Source organism: Scyliorhinus canicula, chromosome 3 (assembly GCF_902713615.1).
Source record: "Scyliorhinus canicula chromosome 3, sScyCan1.1, whole genome shotgun sequence".
In the NCBI taxonomy this organism is placed as follows: domain Eukaryota; kingdom Metazoa; phylum Chordata; class Chondrichthyes; order Carcharhiniformes; family Scyliorhinidae; genus Scyliorhinus; species Scyliorhinus canicula.
In genome coordinates, this window is record NC_052148.1 from 158,446,302 (window position 1) to 158,464,719 (window position 18,418).

An 18,418-nucleotide genomic window follows, 5' to 3' on the forward strand; every position below is an offset into this window, starting at 1 on the left:
TATATCGGACTGCAGCGCCAAACCTCCCGACTGCCGATCCCTCTTAAGCACCGTCTTCCTAATCCTGGCTACTTTTCCTGCCCAAAATGAATGTCAAAATCAATCTCTCCACTCCCCCAAAAAAGGGTTGTGGTAATAAAACTGGCAAAAATTGAAATAAAAACAGAAAATGAGGCAGGGCATTCACTTTCACCGACTGAACTCTGCCAGCCAATGACAAAGAGAAGCTGAACCACCACAGTAAGTCCGCTTTCACCCTGTTCATCAGGCTTGTAAAATTCAGTTTCCAAAGCCAGGCGCCCAATTCCAGGTCAGCTCCACCCCATAATATCTAAAATGGGAACCCGGAAGTCGAAACGGCAGCACTTCCAAATTTACCCCCCCCCCCCAGTTGAGCTGCCGAGAAACACTCCGTTTGCTCCCAATTCAATTTATGGCCCGAAAAAGCCCCAAATCGCTTCACGAATGCCATGATATCATGCATTGTGGGGATCGGTTGTGTTAAATCTAAAATAAGATCATCAGCGCACAAGAACACCCTGTGTTCAACCACCCCATCGCCCATTACTATTCCTCTCCACCTATCTGAAGCTCTCAGGACAATGGCCGATTGCTCAATTGTCTTCACGAGCAAGAGTGGGGACAATAGGGCGTTCCCCTGTGCAACTGAAAATATCCCGACCTCACATTGTTTGTACAAACACTAGAATTGGGTGCCTTATATATTAACCAAACCCACGCCAAGAAATTAGGCCCTATCCAAAACCGTTTCAGCACTGCGAACAAATATCCCCATCTACCCTATCAAAGGTGTTCTCAGCATCCAATGCCACAATGACCTTCTGCTCCCTCCCTTCCGTCGGGGACAATACTACTTTCAATAGTTGCCTCACATTGGATGACGAGCGCCTTCCCTTCACAAACCCCGTCTGGTCTTCCCCAATAACCTGCGAGAGACACCCACGCAACCTCAGCACCAATACCTTAGCCCAGTTCTTGGCATCTACATTTAATAGAGAATTCAAGCGGTACGACCCACACTCGACCGGGTCTTTATCCTCCTTTAGCAGACGGGAAATGGACGCTTGCATCAGTGCCTCCAGAAGAGACCCCCGAGGCACCGATTCCTCAAGCATCTCCAACAGCAGAGGTACCAATCGATCTGCAAATTTTTATAAAACTCCACCGGGCACCCATCCAGTGCTTTACCCTTCAGCATTTGCCCAATTGCTGTTCTGACCTCCTCCACTCCCAGCAGCCCCTTCATCCCTTCCGGGAATTAAAGGTTTATTTACAGAGATACGAAAAGACTGTGCACCGGTCCCAGTTGGAACTACCATGCCGGCTCACATGAGGGCTGGGTTTATATAATCCAGTTTCTTCTCCCGCTGATAAGGGGAGCTTCCCCTCAGCGGGGAAGCTCATACTCCACCAGACTCACGGGAAGCCTAATTGGTCTGGCTACGTGGATCCCGTCTGGGTTACAACACTTTCCCTATCTGTCCCCTGGTGGTTGTCACTAATTCCAGTGGCAGTTCTTGATTGATTGCAAGTTTGTGATCTGTTGCATGCAAATGATGTTTAAAACTCCAGTGTAGTTTTAAAATGAAACTATTTCAAAAGCTAGAAGGAAAAGAATGGTAGAATCTATCTTCCAAACACTTCTGATTATTAATCTTCCCTTATTAATTTTCCCACTTTTCATTGTGATTATTGATGCTTGCAAGATGGATTCTAATGTACCATGGCCCAGAAATGTAGGTAATTTTTCTTAGTAGTCGGGCAACCTTTTTAATGTGCTTTCTGATGAACGGAAAGATCAAGAATATCAATCCATCTGGTTGGTTGAATTTCCAAAATGTAACCTCGGTTACCTTTTCTTCTTTTCCTCTGAGCTCCAAAGCTCTCAGGAAATTGGGATAGAAGATATTCTGGAAGCTCACAAGTAAATTTCTGAGCTGTCATATCACATGCCTTGCAGTCAAGGAGAAACTTTCTACCGCTGTTCTCCTTGCTACAGATGTCCTAGTTCACTATATTTCGCTCTCCAGTTAATGGTATATCCATTGCAGCATTAATACTCAGTGGTCCAGTCCAGGCCTTGATTTATGATAGTTGAAGACCACTTGAAGGCATATTGGGCAGGATTCTCTCACCCCGGGGCCAGCCCGGAGAATCGCCGCGACCGGCGCGGATCGACGGCGAGACGCAATTCCCCGCCATTGGCGCTGGAATGGTCGGCTGCTCTTTGGGGCTCCCCCGCCGATTCTCTGCACTGGATGGGCCGAGCGGCCGTACCAAAAAACCCGAGTCCCACTGGTGCCCTTCTAACCTGGTCTTGCCCAGCAGGACCTCGATGTGGAAGAGTCCGGGAGCTACCGGGGGGGGGGGGGGGGGCTCCGCTGTGGCCGGCCCGCGATCGGGGCTCACCAATCGGCGGGCCAGCCTCTCGGGTTGGGGGCCTTTGGCCTCCTTTGTTCCACGCCGGCCCCTGTAGCCGTACGCCATGTTGCGCCGTCGGGAAGAGAGAAGGGAGACACCGCGCATTTGTGGAAATCGGGCTGGTCCCACTGCGCATGCGCGCGTTGGCGCCGGTGCCACTGCGCATGCGCGGACCCCGCGGTGCCCATCTGATGCTGGGATCGGCAGCTGGAGCGGCGTGGGTGCCGTGCTGGCCCCCTGTAGGGGCCAAAATTGCTGATCCCGAGGCCACGTTGACGCCGTCGGGAAACGTGACGGCGTTTATGATAGCGTCAACACTGAGCCTCAGGATCAGAGAATCCCGCCGTTCTGTCTATCTGGTCCCTGTTAATTGTATAAATTAAGTATAAGAGTCTATATCAGGGTGTGAATGGGGGCTTGGGGGATGGGCTTGGAGAAGATAGGGTGGACATTCATTAGATGATTACGCATGCTCATTTAACGAGGTGTTTATTTTTTTTCTTCTTTTTTAAAATAAATTTAGAGTACCCAATTTTTTTTCCCAATTAAGGGGCAATTTAGCATGGCCAATCCACTTAAACTACACATCTTTGGGTTGTGGGTGTGAAACCTACGCAGACAGGGGGAGAATATGCAAACTCCACATGGACAGTGACCCAGGGCCGGGATTCGAGCCCGGGTCCTCAGCGCCGCAGGCCCAGTGCTATCCACTGCGCCACATGCCGCCCCTAACGAGGTGCTTATTGATACAGGTGCTGGATTATAGAGTTGGAAGCTGCATAAATTTGTAATGTTTTACCACGGGAACTAATCTAAAATTCAGTAAAGGTTGAATTCTGGTTTCCTCCTTCATCAACTGCCTGTAAGAAGTTTAACAGTCCAGCTTCATTCAGGGATACTGGAAAACAGTTCTATTATCAAACATATTCTACTGGAAGAAGATTGAAATGGTGTGTAAACTGCTATCTGAGATTTAGTTTGTACCTTCCATCAAGGTTTGGAATACTGTTCTGTGATATGCTTATCTGGGTAACACCTCGTTTAGTGATGGAATAATGAATACAGAAGTTTCCAAACTTATCAATGTTCGCCCTGTTATTGGTATACCTGAGATAAAAGGTTGTTGTTTCACCCAATATTGTCTCCAAAGTAAAATCAAATGTAATATGTTTATCACTTGTGAATCTTGGATGCTGTCTTATCAACACTTTAGGAAGCAAGAGAAGTTTCATGAGATTCTTGACTCCATTTCCAATCTCAAGGGGCAAGAAAAGACCCCAGAGGCAAGTAGATTTGGGACCATGCTATGGAATACACCGTTTTGATGGGTGGCAGACCGCTGAGCATTGTACTGCACTCCAGGTTGAAGGAAGAAAGCACTTGGTGAAAGTAGGTTACGTAGACCATTAATCACGAGCCTTGAAAAGCACAGATTCATTCGTGGGAGGCTACAGAGTAGCATGGAGCAATTCATAGCAATCTGAATTGCCAACATGAAGCCCAATTGACAGCTCCAAGAGCAGAGTGTAGCCAGAGAATTCAAAGAAGTTACATGTGTGGTATGTCTGGTAAGAATTTTAGATCTTGCTGGCCCTTGGTGATCCACCAGTGGTAGTTACAATTTAAGCTTTTATACATGTGTTTCCAGTAAAAAGGCAGTTTCCATTAGCAGATCCGCAACTTCCATGATGTAAGGCACCCTTTGCTGTGAATTTGTGGAGTTGCATGTTGTATGTAAACTTGTGTTTTCATGGTCTTGGCCCATTTCTTAGAAGGCACATATACCTAACCAAAAATTTTCATAAAATGAACCATAATATTTTAGCAACAGCACACAAAGTCAGGCAGGAGTAGAAATAATTAATTTTGATCGTACAGATTCAGAGAGAGAGAGAGGGGGCTACTTCTTATTCTATTAGTTAAGCACTTTTATGCAGTGGATGACAATGTTGAAAAGTATTCATCTTGAGTATGGACAACTCTCACTTTGAGCACTAAACAAAAATATAAAGGAGATTGTCATAATATGCACCCATGCACATCATGAGGTAAAAACAGGCAGTGACAGACACCCAGGTGAGCCAATCAACATACAGGACAGAACACAACCGAACACCAGAGGGGGGGGCTTCCAACTATAAAACACACGAGGCATCAGCACTCCGCCTCTTTCCACTGGTGACAACTGTAGTGACAGTCAGGGTGTATATATCAGCCAGCATCTTCTACACGTGGATCAGAGCTAGTCTGGTCTAGTTAGTTAGAGTTAGTACACTTAGAGCAGTAGAATGTCAACCCACAGCCAGCTGTGTGCATTGTTACAGAAGTACAATAAATCATATTGAACCAACACCTGCATTTGGTGTATGCTTTACAGTTCATCTGCATCCTGTTGCAGTCCGTGTTACCCCAGGGTGACTTGCATGACAGAGATGGTAATCGGTTGCTGTTTCGCAGGTTTCAGCCATTCTTAGGAAGATGGTAAATGTTCAGGTTTGCATGGTGAACACAACTCACCATAAAATGTATGTGTGTAACACACAAGATAAAACACAAAGGAGAAATTCCTTCCAAAAACACACATATCTAAAGGCAAGTTGATTTCTACAGTAATCTAAAGTAAGGAGATAATAATATACCTGTATTTTGTGGCATTCTGCAGGAAATTTAAAGTATGGATTTTAAAGTAAGTCAATTAACCAATAAATTGACAGTACTGTAGGAATATACTTCCACTCCAACTTGAGCCAGAGTTTATAAAGAGCCGATCATCTTGTCTTGCTGTACAAAGTGAAACCAATCCAGTAACCCTGATAGTTTTAACATTCAACATTTTACTGCTGGACTTGAGGCTGTTCTAGAATACCTATTGGAGGGACTGTCCCCAAACCACTTGTTTATTATTAAAATAAGATTTTGAACTGAAAATAACATCATCATCATCATGTTGTGTCACGACACTTTCCCTCACCGCTATTCCACACAGGCTTTGGGAATCTGGGGTGTAAATTGGCTAATGTTGTTAGGGGGGCTTGCAAGCTACAGCCTGACAGAGGCTGTGACGTGGACACTCTGACACTGGACCCTTTGCAAATTATACTGCTATCAAAATGTTGAGCTTGATGGAATGCTAATTGTCACTTCTTAGGTGCAAGAAATTCTGAAATTAATTTTGCCTTGTTTTCTCTATACGTTTGGCAGTTTGAGGAACAAATAATTAATTTTCATTGTACAAAGTCAGTGAAAGAGAGAACTTTTTCCTGTTCTTTTAATTTGATGCTTTTATATATTGGAATAAATTCGCTTGTAGTAGTCTGAGCACATATTTCTGGAGTAGACGTTCAGACTTCAGGACAAAAAATGTTCATAAAATAAAGCATGTTACTGAAATTACACCATGGAAGTAAATGTCTCCAACAAAATATTCTTCTTTAAAGAAATATCCATAGCTGGTTATGCTATATACAGCAAAGTTTTGGAACTAATTTATTTTACCTTCTGGACTCTTGAAATCCTGTCATATCAGTTCAAATATGCTTCCACTCAATCTCTTTTGCAGTTAGATCACAATAACGTGAACTGGTATAACATGATTTTACAAAGTATTTGGAGGCAGCAACTTGGTATGACATTGCTCTTTTTGTAATAATCTGCACTCAGATGTAAACAGAGGGTCAGGTCTCCATGCAGCCATGTGACCTCAACAGGAAAAGGGGAGAGAGCAGGGGCCATTCAGGGAGGCTCTTTCTGGCAATGACTATTTAAAAGTATATGAAGTCAAAGAGTTAATGCTTGTCAATGTATCAGCATATATCCAAAGAGGGAACGTTAGAAACTCTAATGTGTTTTTAGCTTTCAGATTATTTTGCCAAACAATCATCTAATGATGGCATAAGTGTGATAGGATGCTTTTCTAGACCCCCCCAGGAGGCTTCCTGTTACTGGTAGAGCATAGCTTCCTTGTATTAAGGTGAAAATTTGTGAGGAGGAAATCATTTTACTCATCTTTGGAAAACAACAATCAAAGCTTTTTTAAAACAAAATATCTATCTCCCGAGAGCTGTCCGAACAAGATGCAGTTACTTAATTTTGTTCTTTTAAAAAGGTTTATTTCTGTTATATTTCTGTATTTGCAATTGTATTCTTAGGATTTTAACAGTTCAATTTAGTTGCATGGTGTAGTCAGTATTAAGGATGCTCTTCATGAGTGATTGAAGCAAGTGTGCTGTTTAAAGTGTTAGTGTTAGAAAATGCAGCACTGCAGTGTGGAATATTCCTTGCAGGAGGTTTTTTGGTTCAGGCAGCTGTTCAACCACCTATATGCTAACAAGTCTTGCTGCCAGGTTCCTGAGGGGTCCTTGCTGGGAAAAATTAAAACCAAACCTCAGACCTCTCTGTCAGCTTGAAGAATTATATTTGTGCCTGTCTTTGGAGCGGACAGGAAATGACCCTTTCACAAACTGATTTTTTAAAAACAAAATTTTCTGCCTAGAGCTATCCGGTCTTTCTCTTGCAGTAGAGGGCTCCCAGACCATTTCCCTGTGTGTTCTGCTGATAGCTTGCTTGCACTGTAGCCTGAAGCCCATGTGCACTGTATGGATGTTGATGTTACAGTGTGTAGTTTGATTCTCTGCAAGCATCCAAGATGTCCAGCACACCTCATGACCCTTTCTATTCCTCTCCTTTTGGACCATTTTATAGGAGACACACGCCGTACGTGGTACAGCCAGACTATCGGATATATGAGCTGAACAAGCGGCTGCAGACTCGGACAGAGGTAAGTCCTTCAGATTTTTTTAAAAATAGCATATAGTACTTCAAATGTGATTTTAGGATAATTTCGCTGGAGCTCATTATGCTGCTTGAAGTATTCCATTATATGCGGAAACACATGGCCGTGATTATTTTTGTAATTAAATTATGTGGCCTCATTATCTCTTGATGCAAATTAATTGTTTAACTTGATAAAAGCTCCCGCTTCTTCGCAGAATTTAATGAAGCCAAGGAATGAAGCATTTCTTTTTCCCAAGGCTGATCCTCCTAACATGAAATTTTTTTGGTTTGGGAAGGGGATGGGTGTTTGATGTTTAAGTAATTTTTAATGGAAGGAAACTATCCCACATTACTGAAGAGAAACACTTTCATTTATATTTGCTTTTGAAAAGTACCTGGGTTTCTACTGAAATAATCACAAGCAACGCAGTGGGAGCATATTATATTGCTGGATCAATGACAGCTTGTTGTCTAATACTTACTGTAAGTAAGAGGTGCTTGGAATGGCTCTTACTGCTGTAATAGGGACGTTAATAAGAAAAGGCTGAAATGGAAGTTAGTCTTTCCTATTGTGCTGCCACCAAGCCCAGTTAGTTAAATTTAAGGAACTGACGGGGAATTTACAATAAGCTAGCAGTCCCGTTAATTAAGAAAATCTGACTGTCGTCGGTCTTTTGTCGGACAGTTGTTCATAAATTCACCTTTTATGTGCCAAGGCAAACAAGATATTTATTGCAGAAATAAATTTTGTAATCAAAGTAAATTATATATGTAAAGTGATGGATTGTAAACATTGCTATGTAATCTGAGGCGATAGCAAGCTCAGGTACGGGTTGCAATTTATTTTGGCACTGCATAAATCTCTCTTATTTGCTTGTTGTGTGTATTTATGTCCAGTGGCAAGACTTTTATGCTGATTTAAAAAATCAAACCAGGATCCTCTCTCTCATTACAAAGATTATACTGCAAGTCAAAACTATAATGGGAAAGAATTGCTGCATTGGAGTGATTTGATGAGCTTTGGGAGCATTTGGAGGCTTCTGATTTGTAAGATTGGAGCATTGCACGAAACCTTTCTGCTTTTGTGTAGTAAGGGTTACCTGAACTAGAGTCTATGTGCACAACATTGCTTCTGTGGTGTGTTAACATTCTGCATTCAGCTGCAGTTACAGATCGTAATGCTGTTGGAACAGCCTCTCTAGTTTCACTTTTCCAAACTCCTGATTGTTTTTGATGCTGGGTTGACTTCTGTTTAATGTACCGAGTTTTGAAAGTGCAGTTTCTTCTATTTGTCTCTGTATTTTTAAACATAAATTTTCAGCAGGGTGAGTAGCATATATCTCTAACTTCAGCATTTGATATTGCTTATGTATACTTAGCCGTATTAATGCATTGTAAATTGATACCATTCTTTTATGCCACGCTCTTGTTATTGTAGAAATATTTAATGTTTTAAATATATATGGTGTCATGTTTCTCTCCACGCCTCAAATTATTGACGCTGTTGAAAATGACTAATTTCTAGGATTTTCCGTTTAAGGAGAAGAGCATAGAAAGGTTAGAGCATGGAAGCTGAACTTTCCTTTCTTGGCATGTGATGTACATGTTCATTTTAACATACACATTCAACGAGGAAATAACTAAAAAAAAACGTTCAGTTAAAAGATGTGTAGTAGTATCACAAGGAGTTACAGTTGTGTTTGCTGTGAATTGCAGTATTGGAGTGTGAACAGCAGTTAGGAGGTGTTGATGACAGATTGCTTTTTATTCTCCTTCCAGCTAAACAAAGTGACGGCCAAGTTCAGCAGTTCCCAAAGTACGGACTAGTAATTATTCAACACTGCATCAATCATTATTAAATGTAGTAGATTTAATGATCTCGCTATAATAGTTCAGATGATATTTAATAAACAATCATGAAGCAATACATTGTAATGAATTTGTATTCCCATGATTATTGCTCTTTTGTATCAGTGAAAATGTCATTACGAATAGATGATATTTTTTATTTGAAATTTGAAGGGAAATATTTTAACAGTACTTCAACCAGTATCTTTTGGCCTCTGAAACTTGGGCTGCCATTCAGTTGGAATCAAAGTCTCCACAGCAATGTAATTCTTATTCCGTTTTCTTTCAAAAAAAATCTGTCACAGTTTAGCACTTTGAAAGCCACTTGGGTTGAGTCTTTGTCCAATTTTCCTTTCTTCCACCCTGGTGAGAGAACTTTGCTGCTTGCCACCATCACAAATGCTCACCACATGGGTACTTGTGGCGTGCTGTGCTAGTGCATTGTGAGGTCCCAAAATGCTGCTGTAAATCTCTTTGGTTGGTAATTGTAAATATGTGAACTTTTTTGGTCTCTGTCCAACTCTGTACAAAACGTTCTTTACACTTGGGGCTGATTTGTGTTAGTTGGGTAATCGTGCGCACAAAGGAAAGAACAATGCCTTACAACTTAGAAATGAGGAGCAGTGTGTTGTTCAAAGACGAATTCATCTGAGCTTGGGACCGAGCTGACGTTTTGGGAAATTCATCAGTTCATCCAAAATCATATCATAGTTTCCCTATGACCACCCAGTGGTGCTACTGGAATGCATAGTGGAACAATACCACAACCCCAGCTCCATTATTTCCTGAGATTTTGGGCCTGATTTTAACTTTGTGTAAGGGCATGGATTTTGACTGGGTTAAAATCCTTCCCATTAATTATATATATTTTTAGTTGATCTTGGGATATGCTTCATGTTGGGCAGAACTTGATTTATTGCCCATTTGATTCCAATGATTCTAATGGTTGCGTGGGCCACTTTAAAGCAGATTTGCAGCCAACCTCATAATGTTAGATTGGAGTCACCTGTAGCTAGAGGAAGATTTGAACCAAGGTTCCAATGGTGAAAGCCCCTCTCTCCTGAGGGGTCTTGGTGAGCAGATTATGACTATCTGATTGTGTTTCTCGGTTACATTTCTGATACTATCCCACAGATCATCAGATTCAATGAATTCAATTTCATAACTTGCCTTAATGGGATTTCAACTCATGACCTCTGGATTGCAAGCTAGGTATCACGACAGCAAGACCACCATACAGTCACTGTTTCATTCACCACATTAGGTTCCCAACAGATCCAGTTTATAATCCAATGAATGCCTCGGTGTGGCAAATTGGTTGGCATAGTGAATGATTCGCTGGCCTTTCACCATTGGAACCTTGGTTCAAATCCTCCTGTGACAGTTGGATGTAAGGGTCATATGTCCAATAGATTTGAGGTAGGTTGAATCCAGTCCCTGTTGGACATGGCTCAGCAACATTGAAGTGAGAGGCCACAGGGTAGAAGAAATCTCACTCCGCTAAAGTATGGGGTGTTGTTCCGAGGATGGAGCAGTAGGATTTTGTTGGGGCAAAATAGGGGGGATTTATTCTGCATCGGGTTGTGATTGATAACATTGAGGCCTTTGCCTGCTGTGTTCCCAGAAGTCTGAAACCCAGATGTACACAGTTAAATTTGAAAAGTTGGATTATAATGAGGCACGCAGTCTCATTCTAATACTTAAAGTGATAACCTGCCTCTTTGGAGTGGTTCGGTGCCTGCCCACTGCCAGATCCAAAGCCATTTGATTTTTTGCTGTTAAAATTCCATCTCGAGTGTCTGAAATGAAAAGATTCCACTTTCCGGTTCAAAAATCTCTCTCCACGGTGAGCACAATAATCTAAAACAATTGATGTTACAAACCTCAAACCCGAAAGCATGACTTGCTCACATCGTATGTGCACCCACATGTGAGTCTTTAAGGTGTTCTTCCTCATCAAGGCAGGAAGGAGACTTTTGAACAAATGTAATTCACTCCAGGCCCTGGAGTCTGACAGTACCCAGATAAGAGTGAACCTGCCTGCAGTGCTGAGAGTTAAGAACGAAAGGCTTTGTGGGTTTGAAGATATCTGACCCAGGGTAAAAATTTGGTTTAATTAAATACAACATGTTTTTTGCTGTAAAATGAATGAAAGGCTTTGGATCAGGGATCACAAGACTCTCTCTCTTTTCTCTCTCTCTCTCTCTCTCTCTCTCTTCCCCCCCCCCCCCCCCCCCCACGATTTTCCTTTTATGTCTCTTTTTATTTTGAAAAAGAACTTGGTAATCGCCAAGATTCAGCCATGAGCATTCGACCTCTTGATTATATCGGTTGAATGTGTTAGTGTTTAGTAAATTACTCGTTCTACATTTAAGCCACCGGGAAATTGGAGGAGTGATTGATGGAGTTTCCAACATGCTACAAGGACAATAAGGTGAGGTGGGGTGGAGGGAGAGGAAACATTCCAACTAAAGTTGCTGAATCTTTTTCCTGCTGGTGTACAGAAAGTCAAATTAACCAAAAACAAAATCTGAATTAAGAGAATCGTCCTCTTGTCCTCTCCTATCCCCTAACTCCATTCCTGAAAAGTATTGTACCTGTGGAAAACTAAGTGACCGTCTCCTAAAAATATCCAGCATTCTGTTGTAAAGCAGAGAGCTATGTTGATGTAATTGATATAAATTACATCGACGAGCCATTGATATCAATTACAAACAGTAATGGTTCCAAAGCTAAACCTTGAGGGGTCCCAGGCAGTTCTGCCTGTCACCGCCCCGCCCACCCTCACCCATGCAATCCAACATAATTCCTTGAACAAATACTTAATGTTTTCTGCACTTCTACCAGTTTCCCATCCATTCCAAGATTAGCCCAAGTCCCCACAGTTTTGAGCCAAACTCATAGCATGTGTCATGCTTTGTCAGTTGTCTTTTGGAAATCTTGTTGCACAATGTTCCATGATTTCCCCACAGTTCACTTGGTTTCCCACTTACTCAAAGAAGTAAGAGAGATTGATCAGATGGTATCACGTCCTTTTAAAGCTATGCTGACTGCTGGTTGCTAGGTTATTGTTGTGCAGACTATCCTGGTTGCCTGTGTCTCTTTGTTTCCATCTCTAATATGTGCATCGCATTATCCTTTATCCAATATACCATTATTTTCCCTGTGCCTATGACTCTCTTGCTCTGGTTGTACAAATCTCCTACTTCGTGCCCCTCAGTACTCTGGATGTAATGTATCCCTGGAGATTTATTTACTTTTCGTTCTGTTGAGCCATCTAGAGCTTCCATCTTAGTCATGTTAAAGTCATTAGTTTTGCTTTAGTTATCTCTATTTGGGAAAGAAATGTTTCTCAAGTATTTGAAGGAGTGTGATGGAGGCGCTCTTAAAAAATTGAAAGAAGCTGTACCCTTGTAGTACCATCGCAGAACAAGGTGCAACCATTCACGTGCTGGTTATGTTGCAGATGGGAAAAGGAGCTAAAATACCATACAAAAGGAATTGTTAATTCAGAGCATTCTGTAAACCAGTCTGTTGGTGAACTGTAAACTTACAATTACCATTTTTTCCCCTTCTGAATGCTAATCATAGTTTGGCATTGAATGCATGTTCTGTGAGCTCCCTGGTACATGTAGTGCCCAACAGGATTTCAGTCAAAATGATTGGCATCATCTGTGTGGCTATGCTAAAGTTTTAATGCAGCACAAGTTCAGTGTGACACGTTTAAGTGTTTCCGTGTTGAATGTGAGACCAAGACCCTCAGTGCTGCCTTCTACATTTGTAGACACTAACCTCTGCTTATGAGTGGCTTGTCTCTCTGCCTGTCACGGAGCAAAAAGCCATCCGCCTATCACTGATATTGGCATCCTTTAAAAAAGATGTGTGTCAAAGCAGGGATAAACGCAACCATAACGAGGAACGTACCATTAAATTGAGTTGTGTTTATATTTTAGCTTAAGTAAAACCACAAAGCAATCTTGTGGAATATGGATTTTAGCTTTAATATTGGTACAACAAATGCTTAGTGACCTGAGAATGTGATTTGTTTGCATGCTCTGTCTGTTCAGAGCAGCGCTCAAATGACCATGTTTCAGTCTTCTTCACTGTAGGTAAGCAGATATCTCTTGTTTGGCGGAACTCCAGGGCAGTATACTCTGCCACAGGAGTTCCTTTCGTGAAGAAATGTGTGTGCATGTGAGTGCATGTGTAAACAGTGTTTTGCAAGCAGTTTTGTTTGTTGCTGTGCATTTCAGTTTCTGCAGGCAAGTGGTTCAGGTAGAGACCGAGGCAGGGGGAGTAAGCAGTGCCTCTAACTTGAGAGTACTTCACAACTGGTAGTAACTGCCTGCAGTAGTGCATTGGCAGAGGCTGTTCAGGTTCTGAGGATTGCTTTTCTCTTCTGTCAGCCAGGACATCGTATCCTGAGCTGGAGGCTGCGAGAACAACAAACTGGGTGAGGGGGGAAATAAGTCAAAAGATGAAGTGAACCATTTTCAGAACCTTAACTTTGCACAGATTTCTTCTTTTGCGCCGCTATTTAAAGATGAGGGGTGGCACATTTAGGACAGAGATGAGGAGATTTTTTTGTCTCTCAGAAGGTAGTGAGTCTTTGGAACTCAAAAAGCAGTGGAAGCAGAGTTTTGGAATATTTTTAAGACAGAGCTAGATAGATTTTCTTTTGAAAAATAAATTTAGAGTACCCAATTATTTTTTTTTCCAATTAAGGGGCAATGTAGCATTGCCAATCCACCTAACCTGCACATCTTTGGGTTGTGGGTGTGAAACCCACACAGACATGGGGAGAATGTGCAAACTCCCCAAGGACAGTGACCCAGGGCCGGGATTCGAACCCGGGTCCTCAGCGCTGCCGTCCCAGTGCTATCCACTGCACCACATGCTGTCCAGCTAGATAGGTTCTTGATTAACAATGGGGTGAAAGGTTATCTGGGTAGGCAGGAATGTGGAGGTTGAGATTGAAATCAAATGAACCGTGATCTTACTGGGTGGCACGGTAGCACAGTGGTTAGCACTGGTGCTTCACAGCGCCAGGGTCCCAGGTTCGATTCCCGGCTTGGGTCACTGCCTGTGCGGAGCCTGCATGTTCTCTCTATGGGTTTCCTCCGGGTGCTCCGGTTTCTTCCCGAAAGACGCGCTGTTAGGTAATTTGGACATTCTGAATTCTCTCTCCGTGTCCCCGAACAGGCGCCGGAATGTGGCGATTAGGGGCTTTTCACAGTAACTTCAGTGCAGCATTAATGTAAGCCTACTTGTGACAATAAAGATTATTATTGTTAAATGGTGGGGCAAGCTCGAGGGATTGAATGGCCTATGTTCGTATGTGAGCCTCCATTTCGAAAATTATGTTTTTCAATGTTAATTCTATGTTCTAAATATCAGGACAGCGGACTAAATAGTCAGCTTGTCTTTTTTTCTTCACTTTGTCTTTTCTGTGAATACGGGATCTGGAAATAATACCCAATCTGTGAAGAATATCCTTATATACACTGCAATATTGGATATTTCTGTTCAGAGTGTAGTACCATTAGCGGAGTACCATTAGCGGAGTAGTAAATATATTTGATTCTGAGACATTCAGGAAACACTCACTGAAACACGGGATATAATAGTTGACTTATGCCTAAAGACCCAAGTAGACTGCGATGGGTACTTAATTTTAATTAGCTTGGTGTCTTATTGTTAAGTTTCACAGATGTTAGACAGGGCTCGTAAATAGAGTATCGCTCTGATTAATAAATGTCCTGGGAAAAACGAGCCCTTTGTTGAAAGTGTTGAGGCCTTCGATTACAGGAGGATACAGAGGGGCTGATCAGTGGCAAATGGAATTCAATCCAGATAAGTGTCAGGTGATGCACTTGGACAGGACAAACAAGACAAGGAAATACCTGATAAATGGCAGGACGCTGGGAGGCAATGAGGGTCAGAGGGAGCTCGGTGTGCATGTACACTGATCCCTTAAGGTAGCAGAGCAGGTGAATATAGTGGCTAAGAAGGCATATGGTGTACTTGCCTTTAGTAGCCCGAGGCATAGAGTTTAAGAGCAGGGAGGTTAGGCTGGAACTATATAAAACATTGATTAGGCCACAGCTAGAATACTGTGTGCAGTTCTGGATTTAACACGATAGGAGAGATGTGATAGCGCTGGAAAGGGTGCAAAGGGGGTTTACCAGGATGTTGCCTGGGGTGGAGAGTTTTAGTTATGAAGAGAGATTGGATAGATTTGGATTATTTTCCTTGGAGCAGAGGAGACTGAGGGGGGACATGATTGAGATGTATAAAATTATGAGGGGCATAGCTTGTGTAGACAGGAAGTAGCATCTGCGAGGCCTGAATGGAATGGATGTGGAGAGGATGTTTCCATTTGTAAGAAAAATGAGAACCAGAGGGCACAATCTCAGAGATGAGGAGGAATTTCTTCAGCCAGAGGGTGGTGAATCTGTGGAACTCTTTGCCGCCGAACGCTGTGGAGGCCAAATCACTGAGTGGCATTAAGACAGAGATGGATAGGTTCTTGATTAATAAGGGGATCAGGGGTTATGAGGAGAAGGCAGGAGAATGGGGATGAGAAAAATATCAACCACGATTGTATGGCAGAGCAGACTCAGTGGGCCGAGTGGCCTAATTCTGCTCCTATGTCCTATGGTCTTATGAATCAAGGACCAGGGGGCATAGATTTAAGATAGGGGACAGGAGGTTTAGAGGAGATGTGAGGAAAAATATTTTTACCAGAGAGTGGTGGGAGTTTGTAACTCGCTGCCTGAAAGGGTGGTGAAGGAAGAGACCCTCATAACATTTAAGAGGTATTTAGATGGGGCAGCACGGTGGTGCAGTGGTTAGCACTGGGACTATGGCGCTGAGGACCCAGATTTGAATCCTGGCCCTGGGTCACTGTCTGTGTGGAGGTTGCACATTCTTCCCGTGTCTGCATTAGTTTCACCCCCACAACCCAAAGATGTGCTGGTTAGGTGGATTGGCCACGCTAAATTGCCCCTTAATTGGAAAAAAAGGTAATTGGGTACTCTAAAAAAAATTTTTTTTTAAAGGTATTTAGATGTGAACCTCCGATCCCAAGGCATACAAAGCTATGGGCCAAGTGCTGGGAAATGGTATTAGAATAGTCAAGTGGTTGTATTTGACCGGCGCAGACTCGATGGCCGCAGGACCTTTCTGTGCTGTAGACCTCTGTTTGACTCTATGACACGAGATAATTATTGCACATAAATGCACCACTACCTGCAAGTTCCCCTCCAAGCCACACACCATCCAGACTTGTAAATATATTGCAATTCCTTCACAATAACTAGGTCAGACTCCTGGAACTTCCCCGCAAACAGCACTGTGGGTGTACTTACACCTCATGGACTGCAGCGATTCAAGAAGGTGGCTCACCATCACCCAAGGTGTTATGTTGAGAAACATAGAAAATTGCACGTGCACCAGAAGAATTTTTGAATTTATGCGTAGAATCTTGAGTTAGCATACCTTTGAGATTAGTCTGTATTTCTTTGATGCCAGTTTAGAGAATGCAACTTGGATCATTTATGATGGCAATCAGATTTTGGGCTGAATCCAATCTCTGCGGATATGACTAAAAACACATTAGCCAATTGGCTTTGACTTACTAAAACGTGAGAAAGTTATCAGACTGTTGAACCGGGTGCTCCGGTTTCCTCCCACGGTCCAAAGATGTGCAGATTTGTTGGATTGGCCATTATATAATTGTCTCTTAGTGTCCAAAGATGTGTAGCGTAGGTGGGATTACGGGGATAGGGCAGGGGAGTGGGCCTGGGTGGGGTTGGTGCAGACTCGATGGGCCAAATGGCCTCCTGCACCGTAGGAATTGTTCTTATTATTCTATGTTGGAATTTTCTTATTTTTTTCTCTGTACTATGAGCAAAATGGGTGCTTGGGCTGACATTGGCAGGCATTCGGGTGGAAGCCAAAAATGACATTCCATTTAATTGAGGTCTCACCGCTGTGCCAGGCAAGGATAGTAGCTCTGGCTTTTTCATGTGCTATCCCAGTTGCAGATAATGGCCTGGAAATGAATGGCAATGAATTTTTGTAGTAGTGAGGACAATGAATACTGTAATGGAAATGAAATGTGGATAACAAGAGAAATTAAATCTGTATCTTGTAAATAAATAAGCAGATACTTGGGCAATCTGAGTACCAGACTATTTAAAGTGGAAACATGTTTTTAGTTGGTTGACTCTATTTGTCCAGAACTTCTTAACACTTGATACATGTGATTTACATGTTCCCTCTGTTTTTTGTACAAATTATGATGTATAAGGACATGTTGAAAAAGGCTTGTTCGATCATTTTTTTGTAAGTGCCTACTTTAGCCTGATAGAAATACAGAAGCACTTGATATATAATGAGTGATTTGCACACTTAGACCTTGTCTGTGTTCTCAGTTCTTCTCTGTGTTCTGATGATGTGAGCAAAAGAACTTGAATGTTGAACTGTCATTTCAGGTTAATGGCCACATCACTCAAACCGAGCGGAATCAAAATGCGACAAGAATAAAAGATAAAAACACACATTAACCTTGAACCCTTGGCTTTGTGGGGTACTTTTTTCTCTTTTAAAGCTAAGATGGTAAAGGGAAATGGTCAATGTACATTTACCACAATGGCAATTAAATGATGCAATGCAAATATTAATACGAGATCACTTAATCCATTTTATGAAACTCCTTTGTTTCTTTTTTAACAAAAATATTAACCCATTTCTGTGGCAGATATAACAGTCTTCTAGAAAATCATTAAGCATTTGTATGCTGTAATTTAGAGGACTATGAATAATTGGATGTTGCACTCTATAAGTGACTTTATTAACCGCGTGATGAGCGGTTTGTTACCAGATGGTTCCCACTGACAGCTTTTTAATTTGTGAAGTCTCTACCAATTTGAAACAGAGTTTTTATGCTATCTAAATTTTTCTTTTGGTCAGAATGTTTTGTTACACTTTGTGGAAATGTTAAAGGGAGGGTGGATACAGAGCATGAGGGTTCCAAGGTGGGCAGCAAACCCAGCGACAGGGTTGATCTTAATGGGCAGACATCATTACCATAGATTTTCTGACCTGACCAGATCCACTACCTGGTTGGAGGTCAGAAGTGGAGATTTGACAGCTGGATACACAGCTAAATGACATGTAGGGCTCTGGCTGACATCAGGAGTAATCAATTCAACTCTGCAGAAAATCGTTGAACATATTCTATAAAGTAATGTGCAATTTCTCCAAAGGGAATGGAGCAGTGAAACTTTTCCAACTATCGCTTCTTCACGTAATGAACTCCATTGTCAGTGTATGCTGCTCTGGGGTGGAA

General features: G+C 42.2%; 1 protein-coding gene across 14 annotated transcripts in view; it reads left to right on the forward strand.

Annotated features, from left to right (window-relative positions):
* Positions 1-18,418, forward strand: part of LOC119963054 (LIM domain-binding protein 2) — a 659,146-nt gene that overhangs the window by 291,283 nt on the left and 349,445 nt on the right. For 9 of the 14 annotated variants that reach the window (XM_038791570.1, XM_038791569.1, XM_038791573.1 and 6 more), the window contains one exon: positions 7,144-7,219. In XM_038791570.1, the coding sequence (XP_038647498.1) occupies positions 7,144-7,219 (76 nt within the window). Of the gene's footprint in view, positions 1-6,500; positions 6,548-6,785; positions 7,220-7,551; positions 7,699-18,418 lie in introns of those variants that run through there. The other 5 variants (XM_038791578.1, XM_038791579.1, XM_038791572.1 and 2 more) reach the window with 4 other exon arrangements.